We start from the raw sequence: 16568 nt of genomic DNA on the forward strand, positions 1-16568 counted from the left end.
TTGGCAGTCATGTCTTCACCCTCTTCAACTGTGGTGTAATCACTTCACTCAACCTCCTTGTCAAAGACTCCTGAGCTAAAGCCTCACTCTTCAATCCACAGGAACTTCCTTGGACCCTCTTTTTGGGGCAAGTCTGTGGACTTTTAATTTAGGTTAGAGGCGGCAGGAGGGAGGGAGGGAGGCCCTATGTTGTAGGACCTGGGGTCTAGAACACACCCACTCAAATAACAATCACTTACCTTCCCGACTGGCTTCACGCTCTGCCTTCACTTCCGCCCAGCTCCCGCTGCTCTCTGATGCAAAAAGCAGGTAAAGTGCTGCTTCACCTTGAAGGTGTGTTTGGGCCCTTGGATAATGAGGAGGGAGAAAGTAAACATGCAAGTGTTACACCTTCTATGGTTCCAGGGGAAGATGCCGTGGGGCAATGGGGGGGTGTTGGGAGAGAAGGAGGAGTGGACCAAGGTGTCCCAGAGCAAACAGCCCTTGTGGGAGACTGACGAAGAAAGGGAGAGGAATATGTATCGGGAGCTGGTGGGCATCCTGCTGCAGATCACAGAACTTATGGCTAATGATCTTTTGGATGTTGGTACTAGCGTGATGGCAAGTGAGGACCAGGGGAACCCTACTGCTGTTGTGGGAAGGAAGAGACAGGGTGAGGGCAGAAGTGTGGGAGATGGTCCGGACCCAGCCAACTATGGTGCTAGGAAATCCCCAGTTGCGGAAGAAGGTGGACATTTCAGAGACTCCCTTTGTCAAAGTTGGCATCAGAACAGAAACAGGGGAATGGGAAAATTGGATAGCAAAACCCGAGTCAGAAGATAAAAGTTCAAGTATCATTCAAGCTGCTTGAGCGCATAAATTGAGGGTGTGAAGACTAGCTTGACCAATCGAAGCAAACCTAACTGTCTGACACACAACAGACCTGGTCAATATTAACTAAGATTGTGCAGGACATGATAAAACCACTGTCCTCTCGGTAAATCCTCGAGACAAATTTAGGATCATTTGAAATGAAGATCTCCCCATAATCTGCAATTTCAACTACAAACGTTACATCAGTTGTTTTCCTCTGTTTTGGATATCAAAACCATCTTAATAGCTATTTTTGCTACCATCACTTCATCTCCCTAGTCATACTCAGTTTTGACTTGGTATCATTTCATAGTTTTGTCTAATCCACCTTTCCTAAACAACATTTTCCAACATGTTAGCCTTCCAGCTTGCACCCTATTCTCATTCAAACCACTGAACAATCTACCCTGACCTCTTTAGATCTTCACTTTTATGGGCACTGTCCTTCCAACACTGCTGATTGGGTTTATTACTCTCGTTGATTCAAAAAAAAAAAGTTATAAATTAAAAGATCCACTCCAGTATGTAGCTCAGGATGACACGTGTGCAAGACTGAAGTAATGCCATACTGTCAGAGGTTGCTAACTTACAATGAGGCATGAATACAGATCCTGCAAAAGTGATGAGCCTTAACAACTACCTACAGAGCTGAAGATATTGTGCTCCAATAGCTGCACAACCAGTCAGGCTGCTCCTGCTCAGTTGCATCTTTGTGACAAGGTGGAAAAAATTGCTCAAGTAGGAGGACAAATTATCCCTCCGTCAGTGGTATCAATCATTAGCAAATTGCGCAAAAAGAAGATGGTTGTCATTGTTTAAGGCCAGTCCTAGCAGCCATTCGACACCATTGCAGGAGGTTTCTCAGGCTGCAGTCCTCAGCCCAAGCATTTTCAGCTACATCATAGAGTCTTCTGCAACCAGGGAACACAGATTTATCCCACAGGGGAACACGGTATTTTCACACAGACCAATGCAAGGAGAGAGTGGTACTGAAATTAGCCAGTAAAGTCAGTGAGTATACTTTTGATGAGTTTTTGAGAATGAACATTAATCCATTTCACAGCTGGACATCAAGGATATGTTGTACAAGTGGAACACTCGTTGATTGTCTGTACAATCATGGGGTTTTTGTTTTTATTATGCAAGAGCAGAAACAGTCCATTCAGCCCATCCAGTCTGCTCCACCATTCAATAAGATCATGGCTGATTTGATCATCCTCAGGCCCACTTCCCTGCGTTTCCCCCATAATATCTCTCTCTCAGCCTTAACTATACTAAATACCCCAGCCTCAACAGCCCTCGGTGGTAGGGAATCCCACAGATCCACTCCCCTCAGAGGAGAAATTCCAGCTTCAATGGGTGACCCTTTATTCGAAGATTGTGCCCTGTGGTTCTGGATGCTCCCACACAAGGGGTATCAATCTCTGTCTACCCTGTCAAAGTCCCTAAACATCATTGTTTCCTATTCTTCAAAACGTCCATAAGTACATGCCCACCTTCTCCTTAAGACCATCCCTCTATTCCTGATATTAGCCAAGTGAACTTTTCCTGGACTGCCTCCAATGACAAGTTATTTTTCCTGAGGTAAATAGGCCCAAAACCATTCACAGCTTCTCCACTTCAGTAATATGCAGCTTCTCTAGTCTTCTTGCCCAAAAGGATAACCTCACATTTCCCCATATCATAAGACCACCATCAGAGAGGCTCCTCACCCTCAATGATCTCAGTCTCTGCTCTGCTCCTCTCCAGACCATCCCTCTGCCACTCCCTCAGCTGATATTATGACAAGCAGCAATTAGCCAACTCAGATTTTAAAGGGCCATTTTAACAGCCTGAAATGAGTCTGACTCAGCTGTGCATGGCCTCTGACATAACTACGGCTAACCATTCCAGCTTGGCAATCTAATACAATCAGCCAAAAGATGAGGACAACTGAATTCTTAGTGTTTATTGAAAGCGAGAGGAAACATCAAAGGAGCAAAACAAGAACAACTTTTGATCCAAGATCCAAATGGTCACAAACTGAAGCGTAAACTCACAGGTTCCCGAAACCCTGTCCATCCAGGAACCATTGCAAATTTCAATCCGAACTTGGAATGACACCAGGCAGCCAGACCGAGACACTCAAACCATATCCTTTGAATTTCATGTTACCTCACCTCAGTCAGGTTTGCTGCAATGAAATGGCTGTTTCTTTATGGTTAGATTCACTGAATGGAGTTTGTCAATGTGCTCTAAGGCTCTATGTTGCTTCAGGGGATGTGACATTAAGATATTGTCCAAATACCTGCATTAATCTCTTTCACTCTCACCATTGATTTCCCAGGTTGTCCATTCACTCCCATAGCAGGGGCAAGAATTGACCTTCAATCCCAGGTAATGTCACTTTAACCTTAGTTACTTTTAAAATCACTTATTCGTTCAATGGCATATTGAGGCACACAACTTAAAGTATTTATGGGTAAATGGTAGTGTCCCTACCTCTGGAGCAGGGGCTCTGAGGTGAAGCCCCATGCCAAGCCTTGTTGGCTGTGGAAGGTTAGATATGGGATGTGGTCAAACAGAGTGACTGTTAACCTGGAAATCATTCTGATACACGTGACCAGCAGGCAATGAGAGAGGAGGGTCTCTCGGTCATACAGAAGGTAGCAGCACACCCCTACAGCCCTTTGCTCCTGAACATAGGCTGCTAGAATTCATGGCCCAACCCTTGGTAGTGAGCAACATAGAACAATACCGCGCAGAAGAGGCCCTTCGGCCCTCAATACTGCGCTGACCTGTGAACTAAAGGAAGGGAGGGAAAACAAGCTGCCTCATGCCCAGAAGCTGCCTGGTTACTACATCTTGTCATCATTGGTTAATACTTTGTTGGTGCTATCCTGAGATAGTACAGTTAAAGTTGTGAATCATAGAAAATGGCTTCTTTGGCCACTAGCAACATCCTGGGTAATTACCATCAGTCAGAAACTCAACTGGACTATACTGTAGCTACAGGAGCAGGTCAGAGGCTGGGAATCCTAACTCACCTTCTGACTCCCCAGAGACTGTCCACAAGGCCCAAGTCAGAGGTGTGTTTCACCTGTAGCCCAGCGAACAAGGTGGTTTCCATTAGCCTGGTGTTGGGGTCTCCCAATACAGAACTCTCGTCACCATGTGGAGATCCTCCCACTGCCTGGTGTGGGGGTCTCGTTCCAGCTGCACATTCTGGGTTTTCCATCATTCCTTAATCAGTTTTCCTGAACCCAGGAGCCATCAACTGAACTCTGATGAATTTTGTCTTAACATTACTTTGTATATTCTCATGTATGGTTTTGTTGTAAGAATACATATAGCCACAAATTTCTCTTCCATTCAACTCTATTTGATTCCTTTCCATTCCAATGGAATACTTTAGAACACCACACAGCTCAACACCATCCAGGATGAAGCAGCCCCCATTGATTGGCACCATATCCACAAACATCCCCTCCCTCCACCCCCTGACACTCGGTACACACTGCTGTTACTATCTACAACATACCCTGCAAAAACTCACCAAAGTTCCTCAGACAGCACCTTCCAAACCCATGACCACTTCCATCTAGAAGACCAAGGGGCAGCAGATACATGGGAACACCACCCTCTGCAAGTTTCCCTCTTTCTCCAGTACATCAAATAATGTCCTTAGTACTGCCTCCTCAGCCAGAATTGGGAAAGTTTATCTCCCTCAATTCCAGTTTCCACCTCTCTCACCTTCACCTCATCCATCCATCCCTGACTTTTCTCTTCTCCCCCCCTTCCTTGACATCTCTTGTTTTCATTTCTGAAGATTGGGTTTATATGGATACTAACCTCTGACTCCAACAGCTACTTACACTATACATCCTCACCCACTGCTTCCTGTAAAGCATCTTTTCCCTCTCCCAGTTCCTCCATCTCCACCGATATGTTCCAACAAGGCCAACTTTGACAAGGGAGCCTCCGAAATAGCCACCTCCTTCCTGAACAGAGATTCCCTAGCCCTGTTGTTGACAGGGTCCTCAGCTCCCGTATTTCCACCCTCACCCCCTCTCTCTACTCCCAAGACACCTCCCCCTCAGTCCCACAGCATCTTCTTCCTCCCCCATCAGTATCCAAGGGCCCAGAAAATACTTTCCCTGTACTTCCCTCAATCTAATCACCTGCATTCGCTGCTCACAGTGCACAGTGCAGTCTCCTCTACACTGGGGAAAGGAGATGCAGGCTGGGTGACACCTTCACCCTGCATGCAGAAATGAGCCCAAGCTTCCCGTTCCCTGTCACTTTAACCCCACACCCCATTCCCTGCCTAACATCTGTCTCCAGCTTGCTCAGTGTAACCTGGGAGAACAGCATCTCATTTTCTGCTCAGGAACTCTACAGCCTCTGGACTCAACATCAAGATCACCAACTTCAGGGCTGGAGCACCTATTCCCTTGTCCTTACCCCAAGCCCCACCCACCTGGCCTTGTTATTACAGTCTGCCATTACACACTTACCCTATGTTAGCCACTAACAGGACACAATCAGTGTATTCATTCTGACCTTATCCATTCCTTTTGTCTGTCCAACTGGTTTTCTCTTTCTCTCTGAGCTCCATCTCCACCTGTCACTTACTCTCCCCAATTACCCCCACCTCTGTCATCACTTTCTATTCTGAGGAAGGGTCACCAGACCAAAAACATTAACTTTGCTTTCTCTCCACAGACACTGCCAAACCTGCTGAGCTTTTCTTGGTGATTTTTGTGTAGTTTCACTCAGTCCTAAAATCACATGACCCCAAATCTTCAGCACAGAGACCAGGGAATCATACCCAATCCTCCTAAGTGCCAGTCAGGTAATATTGCATTATCCCAAATACTTTCATGAAAGCCTCTCATTTTTAAAAGAGATACAAACAATATCTCCTCAATCAACAGTACTCTCTAATCCCTCCAGTATATCTCTATTACACTGCCTGGCTTAGAACCAGTTATCCCTTACTCCAATGCAAAGGTGGCTGGCTCTTTAAGACAGAGGCTACCCAGCTGGGCTGCGTTTGAAGTTAACGAGCAGTAAATGAGCTGAGGATAAAAGCCCTGAATCCAATAACCTCCTTTGTTAAATTGGCTTTGCTGAGAAGGTAGGGTTTAAGGGGAAGGGGGCTTGTTATCCTGGTCTGTCTACTGTATGTTCTCTCTGAATGTTCCTGCTGCTCCATGTTCCTTGAGGTCAGCCATCTACAAATTCCTCTTGTGGAAGGAGAGACCATTCCCCTGGTGACTGACCCTAGTTCTAGTCTGAGCCACTCTATGTGGGGACAGATCTGGAATGATATTCCCTGTTTCTGAAGAGTCAGTCTTGCCTCATTAGTGGCCTCTGTCTCGGCTGAGGGTTTGAGGATCTCTCCAGGTACTCTTGCACCTAATAATCTTGACCAGTAGTTAATAGTAGCATAACATTGAAACGTTAACGACTACAGGAGTAGGCCATTTGGCCTCTTGAACCCCCTCTACTATCCCATATGGTCATGGTCATGGTTAATCATTGACCTTAATATCCTAATCCTATCTCTGCCTCCCTTCCCATTCTCACATCCTGTAACCCCTTTTGCCCTAAGAACTATATCTACCCCCTCCTTGAAAACATACAATGTTTTGTCCCCAACCCCCTCTCTGTGGGTGAATTCCACAGACTCCCTACTCTCTGGGGAATACATTTCTCTCCCCTCAGTCACACTGTATCCTTAGACTATGACAACTTCCTCCCATTGCCCCCTCTTGTGCTCCCAACCCTGATTCTAGTCTCCTTGGTCATCAGGAACATCCTGCCTTTGTTTACCTTGAGCTAGTCCCTGCTAGAATTCTTTAGGTCTGAGATTCCCTACGGCCAAGCTCCTCCTCCTCCTCCTAATCTCACATGGGGTTAGGGGAGTGATGGGATGGAGTGGTGGGGGGGAGAAAAGGGGTTAGTGATGGGGTGGAGGGGTTTCCAGGAAATAGGAAAAGTTAGGGGGAAGAGTTGGAAGGAAAGAACCAAGGGAAAATGGTGAGAAAGCTCAGAACAATGAATGGGAGCTGGTATGATTGCTGTGGAAAGCTGTAATATTCTCCTCTGGCCTGGCTCTGAGGATGGTGAAAGGAAGGAGTGGGGGTGGAGAAGAGTTCTATTTGGATCCCTCCCATCATCCTTCCTGATCTGTTCGCAATCAGTTATTGCTGCTTTGTCGTGGTGGAGCACATGGTCAATTAATTGGATTTTGATCACTGGGTATTTAAGGCTTGGTCAAATAGCTGACTGTGAGCTGGAGGTTTTGGGGAAGAGGGTGTCATTGGCCAGGCTAGCATTTATTGCTCATCCCCAATTGCCCAGAGGCTGTGGGTCTGATGTCACATGTAGGCCAGACTGGGTAAGGAAAACTGTTTCCTTTCTTAAGGAGTCTTTCCAACGTTTGGCAATGGATTCATGGTCATGATTATCATAGAATCCTTGGTGTGGAAACCGGCCCTTCACCTAACAAGTCCACACTGTCCCTCAGAGTATCCCACCCAAACCCATTTCCCTACTTATTACTCCATGTGGGCGGCATGGTGGCACAGTGGTTAGCACTGCTGCCTCACAGCGCCAGAGACCCGGGTTCATTTCCCGACTCAGGCGACTGACTGTGTGGAGTTTGCACATTCTCCCCGTGTCTGCGTGGGTTTCCTCCGGGTGCTCCGGTTTCCTCCCACAGTCCAAAAATGTGCAGGTCAGGTGAATTGGCCAAGCTAAATTGCCCGTAGTGTTAGGTAAAAGGGGTAAACGTAGGGGAAAGGGTGGGTTGCGCTTCGGCGGGTCGGTGTGGACTTGTTGGGCCGAAGGGCCTGTTTCCACACTGTAAATAATCTAATCTACATTTATCCCTGACTAATGCTCCTATCCTACACATCCCTGAACACTATGCAATTTAGTATGGCCAACTCACCTAACCTGCACATCTTTGGATTTTGGTAGGAAGCCCATGCAGACACTGGGAGAATGTGCAAGCTCCACACAGCATTTGTTTGAGGTTGGGATTGAACCGAGACAACTGGCGTTGAGGCTGCAGTAGACTCTTAACCCCCAGATTTTTAAATTGAATTCAAATTCCACCAGCTGCCATGGCAGGATTCAAATCTGGGTCCCCAGAACGTTCCCTGGGTCTCTGAGTTAACAATCCAGCAAAAAGACTACTCTGCCATCCCCTTCCCTGCCCTTTTGACTCATTCACAGGAACATACCATTCAATGAAGCAGCTGAAATAGAATGTCACAAAAGGCACTGTGTAGGTCTAGCAGATGATGTTGTTTTTGCAAACTCAGGTATCACCCACACTGTAGGAAGGATGTGATGGCACTGGAGGGGGTGCCTAAAATGGAGCAGTTTGACAATGGGCTTGGGTGTGTGGGGGGAGGGGGTGGCATCTGATAGAGGTTTGTAAAATTGAGGGGTGTGGATAGGGTTGATAGAAAGCAGGTGTTCTCCTTGGTCGAAGGGTCAAGAACAAGGGGACATCCTTTAACTTACAAAGCAGGAGATTTGAGGAATGCTTTCTCTCACCCAATGGGTGGGATCTGGAATAGACTGCCTGGGAGGGGCATCGAGATGGGAAACCTGAACCTTTTTTAAAAAAAATACCTGCACGAGCACTCGAAGTGTCATTACACTTAAGGCTATGGGCATGGTGTAGAAAGTGAGGACTGCAGGTAGGAGTGTAGTACAGAGTCAATGGGCCAAGGGCCTTTCTGTACTGCATGACTCTATGGGATTGTGATATTTCTGTTAATACTGAGTTTTAAGAGTTTCTTTCCTGCATTCAGTGACCTGATTGCATGTTGGAGCATACAGACCAAGTCTGAACCACGCTGGGCACTGTTCTGTTGACAGGTCCCAGATTTTGTTGACATTAGTTATCCTTCTCCTGAGTTTGGTCTGTCACCTCTCTGCAAAATAGTCAGTGATTTGTTTTTTTAATGAGAAAAAGAAAAACTAGCAATTTCAGATTGCAAGCATCATTGATTTGTCGTCAATCCCTCTGCAGCGTGGTTTCACTGGAACATGGAGCTTGGAGCATTGCCGAAAGACCTTGTTAATGTTAACACTGTGAACCGTAGCATCAAGCGATTGTCCACTTGTTTGCCCCCTTTTTAGTGACATCCCAATCCATAAATGTTTCTCCTGATCAAACTGAGGAGCTCAAGTCAGCAGGCGCTAGACACTCTCAAACTAAGTGGTCAGTGAGTACTTTTGTCATTTTCAGGTTTGTAATTGCTCTCTACAGGAAACTATGGCGAACTGCGTCAGTCGTGATGGTGAACAATCTGGGAGGCAGCAAGGGACAGATGCCCATTGTGGATTTAAATATCTGTGCTCCCCAGTAAGTTTGTTCCCCTCATTTTGTTTCTTTCTGTCATTTCAATATGATCACAGCTGATCATCCAAGTCTGCTCCTGATTTCTTCACCCATCCCCATTAGCTCTGAAGAACTTTTGCCTAACTCCTTGAAAGCAATCTTCACCCAACATGTAGAAGTTTGTTTAGTGTTCCAGGTAGGCTCCTTCTATGACGTGAGGCATCCTTGCAGCCACACACTACGTGCCCAGTCCCTAGTTGCCCCTCTTGAAGGTGGGGGTGAGCTGCATTTACTGCCCTGTCCCTAGTTGCCCCCCCTTGAGAAGGTGGGGGGTGAGCTGCATTTACTGCCCCTGTCCCTAGTTGCCCCTCCTGGAGAAGGTGGGGGTGAGCTGCATTTACTGCCCTGTCCCTAGTTGCCCCCCCTTGAGAAGGTGGGGGTGAGCTGCCTTCTTGAACCACTGGGGTGAGGGGGTGGGGAGAGAGGAGGGGAATGTTTCCATGTCTTTGGGGAAGGTCTCCCAGCAGAGGATTTTGGGTTCATTTTTCTCAAGTATTGGACTGCTAACGAGAATTATACAAAATGTGAACTGAGGAGACCAATGCATGTGTTTTGTTTTGATTTGTTTTCCCAAGAGCTCAATCAGCTTTTGGTCAATATCTAATGACCAACTTTTGTACAATTCCAGTCAAGCTGAATATCCCAATCCATTTTTTTTATATAAAGAGCGTGTTCCATCTCTAATTTTCTGCTCACTTTTTTTTCCGAAGATGATTGATTACAGCTGCAGTCTGAGTATTGATTTCCATTTTGGCTCAGTTTCTGTCCAAAACTGGTCTGAGCTGTGGTGACTGGGGGAAGACCATCTCCATTAGAATATGAAATGGAAAGTCTCCCCAATTAACATTCCCCTGTTCAAGCACAAAAGTACCTGAAGAAATGTTCCTAGCTAAGGTGCTTGCCAATATACCCACTGCCTCTTTTTGTCTCAATCCAGGGCATCAGGGGTCACTTTGAAGACAGGACAGAAATCCATGGAGCTGGTGCTGATGATGATGAGGAGGTATTATACACAGACGTAGGAAATATGCTCGTAATAGTGCACTTGCATGAACGAGTCACTCCAAAGGGTCTGTTACTGTCCTGTATGGCTCATTGTTGTATCTCTATCTTTGCTGAGTAGGTGTGGTTAAGAGGACATTGAGCGCACTTACCTTCATTGCTCAATCCTTTGTGTAGGAATTGGGACGTCATGTTGAGGTTGTACAGGACATTGCTAAGGCCTCTTCTGGAGTACTGTCTGCGACTGGCTGCCCTGTTATAGGAAGGATATTATCAAGTACAGAGGGTTCAGAAGAGACTTACCAGCATGTTCCTGGGTATGGAAGGTTTGAGTTGTAAAGAAAGGCTGGAACTTTTTTCATTGGAGTGTTGGAGGTTGGAGGTTTATAAAATCCAGAGAGGCGTGGATAGGGTTAATGGTAGTTGTCTTCCTCCTAGGATGGGGATTTTAAGACTCAATGAGACATATTTTTAACTTAAAAATCACACCACACCAGGTTATAGCCCAACAGGTTTCATTGGAAACACTAGCTTTTGGAGAGCTGCTCCTTCATGTGGTTGTGGAGTATAAGACCATAAGACACAGAATTTATGGCAAAAGTTTACAGTATTGAGCAAACCTGGATTGTTAGGTCTTTCATCTTTTAGAATGGGTTGCAGGTCACCTTAAGGTGATTTAAAAGAAGTTCTGGAGTTTGTATTAATGAAATGAAACCTGCGACCATTCTTAAAGATTTTTAACTTTGTCCGCCCCAGTCCAACAACAACTCCTCCACCTCCCCTTTTCTAGGTGAGAGGAGAGATTTTTAAAAAGACATTAGGCAAACATCTTGAGGATGGTTTACATTTGGAATGAACCTTGAGAAATTGGTGGATGCAGCTACAGTTACAATATTTAAAAGCCACTTAGATCAGTTCATGAATAGGAAATGTTTGGAGGGATATGGGTCAGGAGTAGGGGTAGATGGGATTAGTTTAGTTTTGGATTATGGTCAGCATGATTGGTTGGACAGATGGGTCTGTTTCCATGCTGTATGACTCTGACATAAGTTCCTAAGAAATGGGAGTAGGAGTAAAGTAAAACCGTTTATTTTGATTCGGAGATGCCGGTGTTGGACTGGGGTGTACAAAGTTAAAAAGCACACAACACCAGGTTATAGTCCAACAGGTTTAATTGGAAGCACACTAGCTTTCGGAGCGACGCTCCTTCAATCACCTGATATTGTGATTTTTAACTTTTTTTGTTTGCCTTCACTTGTGAAGGCTTTGAGACCCTGAAGCCACCTTGTGGAGCTGCTACTCACTGGGTATAAATAGTAGTGTGGGTGGAGTAGAGGTGGAAGAGAAATGCACAGATTAGGTTGAAGCCTGAAGTTTAGTGTTGAATGTTAAGACAGGAAGTAAGCAGAGTGGACAGATTTAACCTTTGGTGGTAGTTTATGGAAAAGTCTTTCAGTAATCCAAGATTTGATGATTGGTGTATCTCTAAATACCATGCATCATCGTGCTAAGATGTTATAACTAAGCCCAGTATTGAAGATCATTCTTGACCAGTCTATCTTGAATCCAAACCCATTTGATGTGAGTGTAAAGCCACCATCTGACAAAAAAAATTTGGAACATACAGAAACATTGCTAGGGATGAGACAAGAGAATGGGGTGAGGTGGAGGCAGGTAGGAAAAGTAATATTGGAGAAACTAATGGGACAGTATTTTTGAAGATCCCCCAAGGCTGTTGAAGATATCTACAGAGATGGCGGATACATAATTAATCATCATCCCAAATTCTACAGACTCTGGTTTGTTTCCTGCAGACTGAAAGGTAGCCCCTTGTTTAAGGAGGGAGAAAACTGGAGGCTTCCAACTTATTCCTAACTCAGTTAGAAAAGGGAGTCTCCTGTTTTAAAATGTGGGAACCAGATACTTTGGAAATAATGGTCTGTTTGGGTGAGTCAAATCGAATTTATGAAAGGGAGATGTTTGACAAACTTATTCCCATCTTTGTTACTGGTGGAGTAGACAATGGGGATTATCCAGTGGGTGAGGTGTCATTTTCTTCCTTTGGAAGGATTTTGATCAGGTCCAATACAGGAGGTTAGTGAACAAGATTACTAGCACTTTCTCAGGTTAATAGATAAACGGACAGAAAACCGTGGGAATAAACTGGTCATTCTGATTTCGGGCAGATCAAGAGCTAGTTTGGTACTACCAGGATCAGTGCTTTGCACCCCAACTCCTTGGTCTATTTCAATTATCTGGCTGTAACATTTCCAACTTAGCACGTGAGGGTTGATTGCATGTTAACTCTGTTGTGGGATCGTTACTATCCTTGGCCCTTATCATGCTGTTTCAGGATCTTCTTGCATTTCGGATGAATGGTTACATCTACACAGATTTAAGTTTAAACATAACCTCCATTACCAGGCAGTGTTCTCAAGCCTCAATTTACAATGGGTACCAATGATTGGGATGAGGAGACCAAATGTAGGGTAGTTAAAGTTGATGATGAAAAAATAAGCCACAAGGTGGCAGAGTCTGAGGATAGAGAGGGGAAGGGTGGTTGGGGTTGGGGGGGCGGGAGGGGGAGGATTGGTAGAGTGTAATTTGATAGATAGATAACTTACAGTGTGGAAACAGGCCCTTCGGCCCAACAAGTCCACACCGACCCGCTGAAGCGTAACCCACCCATTCCCCTACATTTACCCCTTTACCTAACACTACGGGCAATTTAGCATGGCCAATTCACCTGACCTGCACATCTTTGGACTGTGGGAGGAAACCGGAGCACCCGGAGGAAACCCACGCAGACATGAGGAGAATGTGCAAACTCTACACAGTCAATCGCCTGAGTCGGGAATTGAACCCGGGTCTCTGGCGCTGTGAGGCAGCAGTGCTCGGGTCTCTGGCGCTGTGAGGCAGCAGTGCTAACCACTGTGCCACCGTGCCGCCCAAATTTGAATTTGATTGTTCCCATTTTTGTTGGGAAGAATAAAGCAGTTTACTTTAAGTGCGGAGGGGTCTGGATGGCTGGATATTTGAATCACAATGGGTTTGCAGATACAGCAGGTGACCAATATTGCTAACAAAGTTTGTTTTACTGCACGGGGAGAGGAATATCAATGGTCCTCCTTTTCTTATTGCAGCTATGTCTTCACTGCACTGTTTTAGTCTCCTGTGTTTTAGAGGCAGTTCAGGGAAAGGCTCATTGCTGGGATAAAAGGAAGGATGTTTCCACATGCTAGGCCTGTATCTGTTGGCGTTTCAAGAGGGGATTCTCGATGAAAAGTCAGGTCCCAAACAGTCTTGAGAGGGTGAATGCTGAAATGGTGGCTGGGTGTGGGGGTCACAGCTTTTAAAAATGAGGTCCCTCTTTTATAATGGAAACGGGGAGAGTTTTAAGTTTTACACTCTTTGACAACTAATTCACAAAACTGAAATAATCCTTCCCAGAGCGTGATGGAGGTCACTGAATGTGTTCGAGGTGGAATTTTCTGAGCAAGATTTGTGTGGAGTTGAGGTCACAACTGGTGATCTCTATCTGAATGACTGTAAGGACTGAATCCTGCAAGTCTGAGCCACCCTGGTAAAGAAACAAGGGTGACATTGTCTCTCCCTCACTGTGCCTTTTTAATACTGTTTAAGGAAGCCTGACAGTTAGTATGGCTGAGGTAAAAACAATGACTGCAGATGCTGGAAACCAGATTCTGGATCAGTGGTGCTGGAAGAGCACAGCAATTCAGGCAGCATCCGAGTGAGTTCCTCTGTACAAGGGGAACAGTGTTCTTGTGTTCACAAATTACTTTGCTGTCACCTCCAGGTCTCTGCTACAAAGGAAAATCACAGCAGGCTGGGCGAAGACTACCTTGATGATACCCTGGAGTATTTACTGGATGAAGTGGAGATTCCCCACATAATCTCTCCGGGTGATAACAAGTTTAGCCAGAGTTGATAAGTGCTGTACGATGTGAACAACGCTCTAAATTTATATTCCAAACTTCTTGAGCTGAATTTTAATTTGTTTGCACCTCCTACCCCACCTCCACTTCTGTTGTGTATTAGCACTCTTGCTCTCAGACACTTATTTTCATGTACATTTCAGACACCCATCCTAAAGCTAAGTTGGGCAGATTTTTAATTGACTGGGGAGTCTAGACTTTCAGGAGATGGGAAAAGTTGGAGTTTAAGCTACAAGCCAACCTGTCATGATGCTGTACTGTAACAGAGCTGCCTTTACACCCAGACTATATCACAACGTGGCAAGTTTTCCACAACCTAACCACTTTGATTTTGTTTTAACTAACTGCCACCAGGAAAACACCAGTGTGGACAATTAACTATTTACAATCCGAGCTCATTATGTGCCAAGCGAATCCTCAAAACTGAGGGGGAGAGGGGAAAGGAGTTCAATCAGAATAGAGTTGGAGGTGGAAATAAAGCTCTGTATCCTCATGGTGCCCATCTCTCTCCAGCCAGAGGATATTCAATGGAAATATTTCCAAAAATATCAAGGCACAAACATTGAGGTAGAGCAGGCTTGGGGCTAGGCCTCAACTGGTCTCCTGCTTCTAATCCATCGTAACAAAGCCAAGGTTTTAAAGAGATTTTTACATCAAAGGGGTTGCACATGCCTCATTTTTAACCGAAAAAACCAAACCAGACCATCTGTGTGGAGCTGCAGGTCAAGGGGTGAGATACTAAACAAATATTTCACATCAGTGTTTACTATGGAGAAGGATATGGAAGTGAGGGAACTTGGGAAAGTAAATAGTAATCTCCTTAGAGTACCCACATTATAGGGGAGGAGGTGCTGGGCATCTTAACACAAGGGTGGATAAATCTCCAGGACCTGATCAGGTACTCAGTACTTTGTGGGAAGCTGGGGAAGTGATTGCTGGGCCCCTTGCCTTGTATCATCTCATGGCTATCGATGATACAGGTGAGGTGCTAGAAGACTGAAGGGTGGCTAATGTGGTGGTGCTGCTATCTAAGGCTGTAAGAAAAAGCCAGGGAACAACAGACTGCTGAGCCTGATGTGTGGAGGGTAAGTTGTTGGAGGCAATCCTGAGGGAGAGGATTTGCATGTATTTGAAAAGGCAAGGACTTATTGTGAATTGTCAGCATGGTTTTGTGTGGGAAGTCATGTCTCACTAACTTGAGTTTGTTTTTCAATTGATAAGATTGAAGACAGTGGATATTGTCTACATGGACTTCCATAAGGCATTCGACAAGGTTCCCCAAGGTTAGCAAGGTTAGATCATGTGGAATACAGGGAGAACCAACACTTTGGATACAGAACTGGCTTAAAGGTAGAAGACAGAGGGTGGTGGAGGGTTGCTTTTCAGACTGGAGGCCTGTAACCAATGGTGTGCCACAAGGATCAGTGCTGGGTCCACAACTTTTCGTCATTATATAAATGATTAACTATACTTATGTTAGTAAATAATTGCAGATGACACCCAAATTGGAGGTGTAGTGGTCAGTGAAGAAGTTTAACTCAGTACAAGAAATAGATAAGTCCCCTGGACTGGATGGTATTTATCCTAGGATTCTCTGGGAAGCCAGGGAGGTTTTGATCTTTGTCATCATTGTCTACAGGAATAGTGCCAGAAGATTGAACGATAGCAAATGTTCCCTTCAAGAAGGGGAGTAGAGACAACCCTGGTAATTATAGACCGATGAGCCTTACTTCGGTTTGTGGGTAAAGGATTATAAGAGAATGTACAATCTCGAAAGGAATAAATTGATTAGGGATAGTCTACCGTACATGGTTTTGTGAAGAGAAGGTTGTGCCTCACAAACCTTATTAAGCTCTTTGAGAAGATGACCAAACAGGTGGATGAGGGTAAAGTGGTTGATGTGGTGTATATGGATTTCAGTAAGGCATTTGATAAGGTTCCCCATGGTAGGCTATTGCACTGAGGCATGGGATTGAGGGTGATTTAGCAGTTTAGATCAGAAATCGGCTAGCTGAAAGAAGACAGAGGGTGCTGGTTGATGAGACATGTTCATCCTGGATTTCAGCTACTAGTAGTATACTGCAAGGGCCACTGCTATTTGTCATTTTTTTATAAATGACCTGGATGAGGGCATAGAAGGATGGATTAGTAAATTTACAAATGACCCTAAGTTCAGGAGAGTTGTGGATAATGATGAAGGATGTAGGTTACAGACAGACACAAGCTGTAGAGCTGGACTGAGAGGTGGCAAATGGAGTGAAATATGGAAAAGTGAGATGATTCACTTTGGAAGGAGTAACAGGAATGCAGAGTACTGGGCTAATGGTAAGATTCTTGGTATATAGATGAGC

At 45.1% G+C, this 16568-nt stretch overlaps 1 protein-coding gene across 1 annotated transcript in view; it reads left to right on the plus strand.

Moving 5' to 3' along the window:
- LOC122548334 overlaps window positions 1-14255 on the plus strand; it is a 23620-nt gene extending 9365 nt beyond the window's left edge. The window contains exons 2-5 of the mRNA XM_043686869.1: window positions 3179-3228; window positions 9128-9223; window positions 10197-10262; window positions 14079-14255. Of these exons, the coding sequence (XP_043542804.1) occupies window positions 3179-3228; window positions 9128-9223; window positions 10197-10262; window positions 14079-14210 (344 nt within the window). The 3' untranslated portion in view covers window positions 14211-14255. The remainder of the gene's footprint in view (window positions 1-3178; window positions 3229-9127; window positions 9224-10196; window positions 10263-14078) is intronic.
- The last annotated feature ends 2313 nt before the right edge of the window (window positions 14256-16568 follow it).

Source organism: Chiloscyllium plagiosum, unplaced genomic scaffold (assembly GCF_004010195.1).
Source record: "Chiloscyllium plagiosum isolate BGI_BamShark_2017 unplaced genomic scaffold, ASM401019v2 scaf_53, whole genome shotgun sequence".
NCBI classification, from domain to species: Eukaryota; Metazoa; Chordata; class Chondrichthyes; order Orectolobiformes; family Hemiscylliidae; genus Chiloscyllium; species Chiloscyllium plagiosum.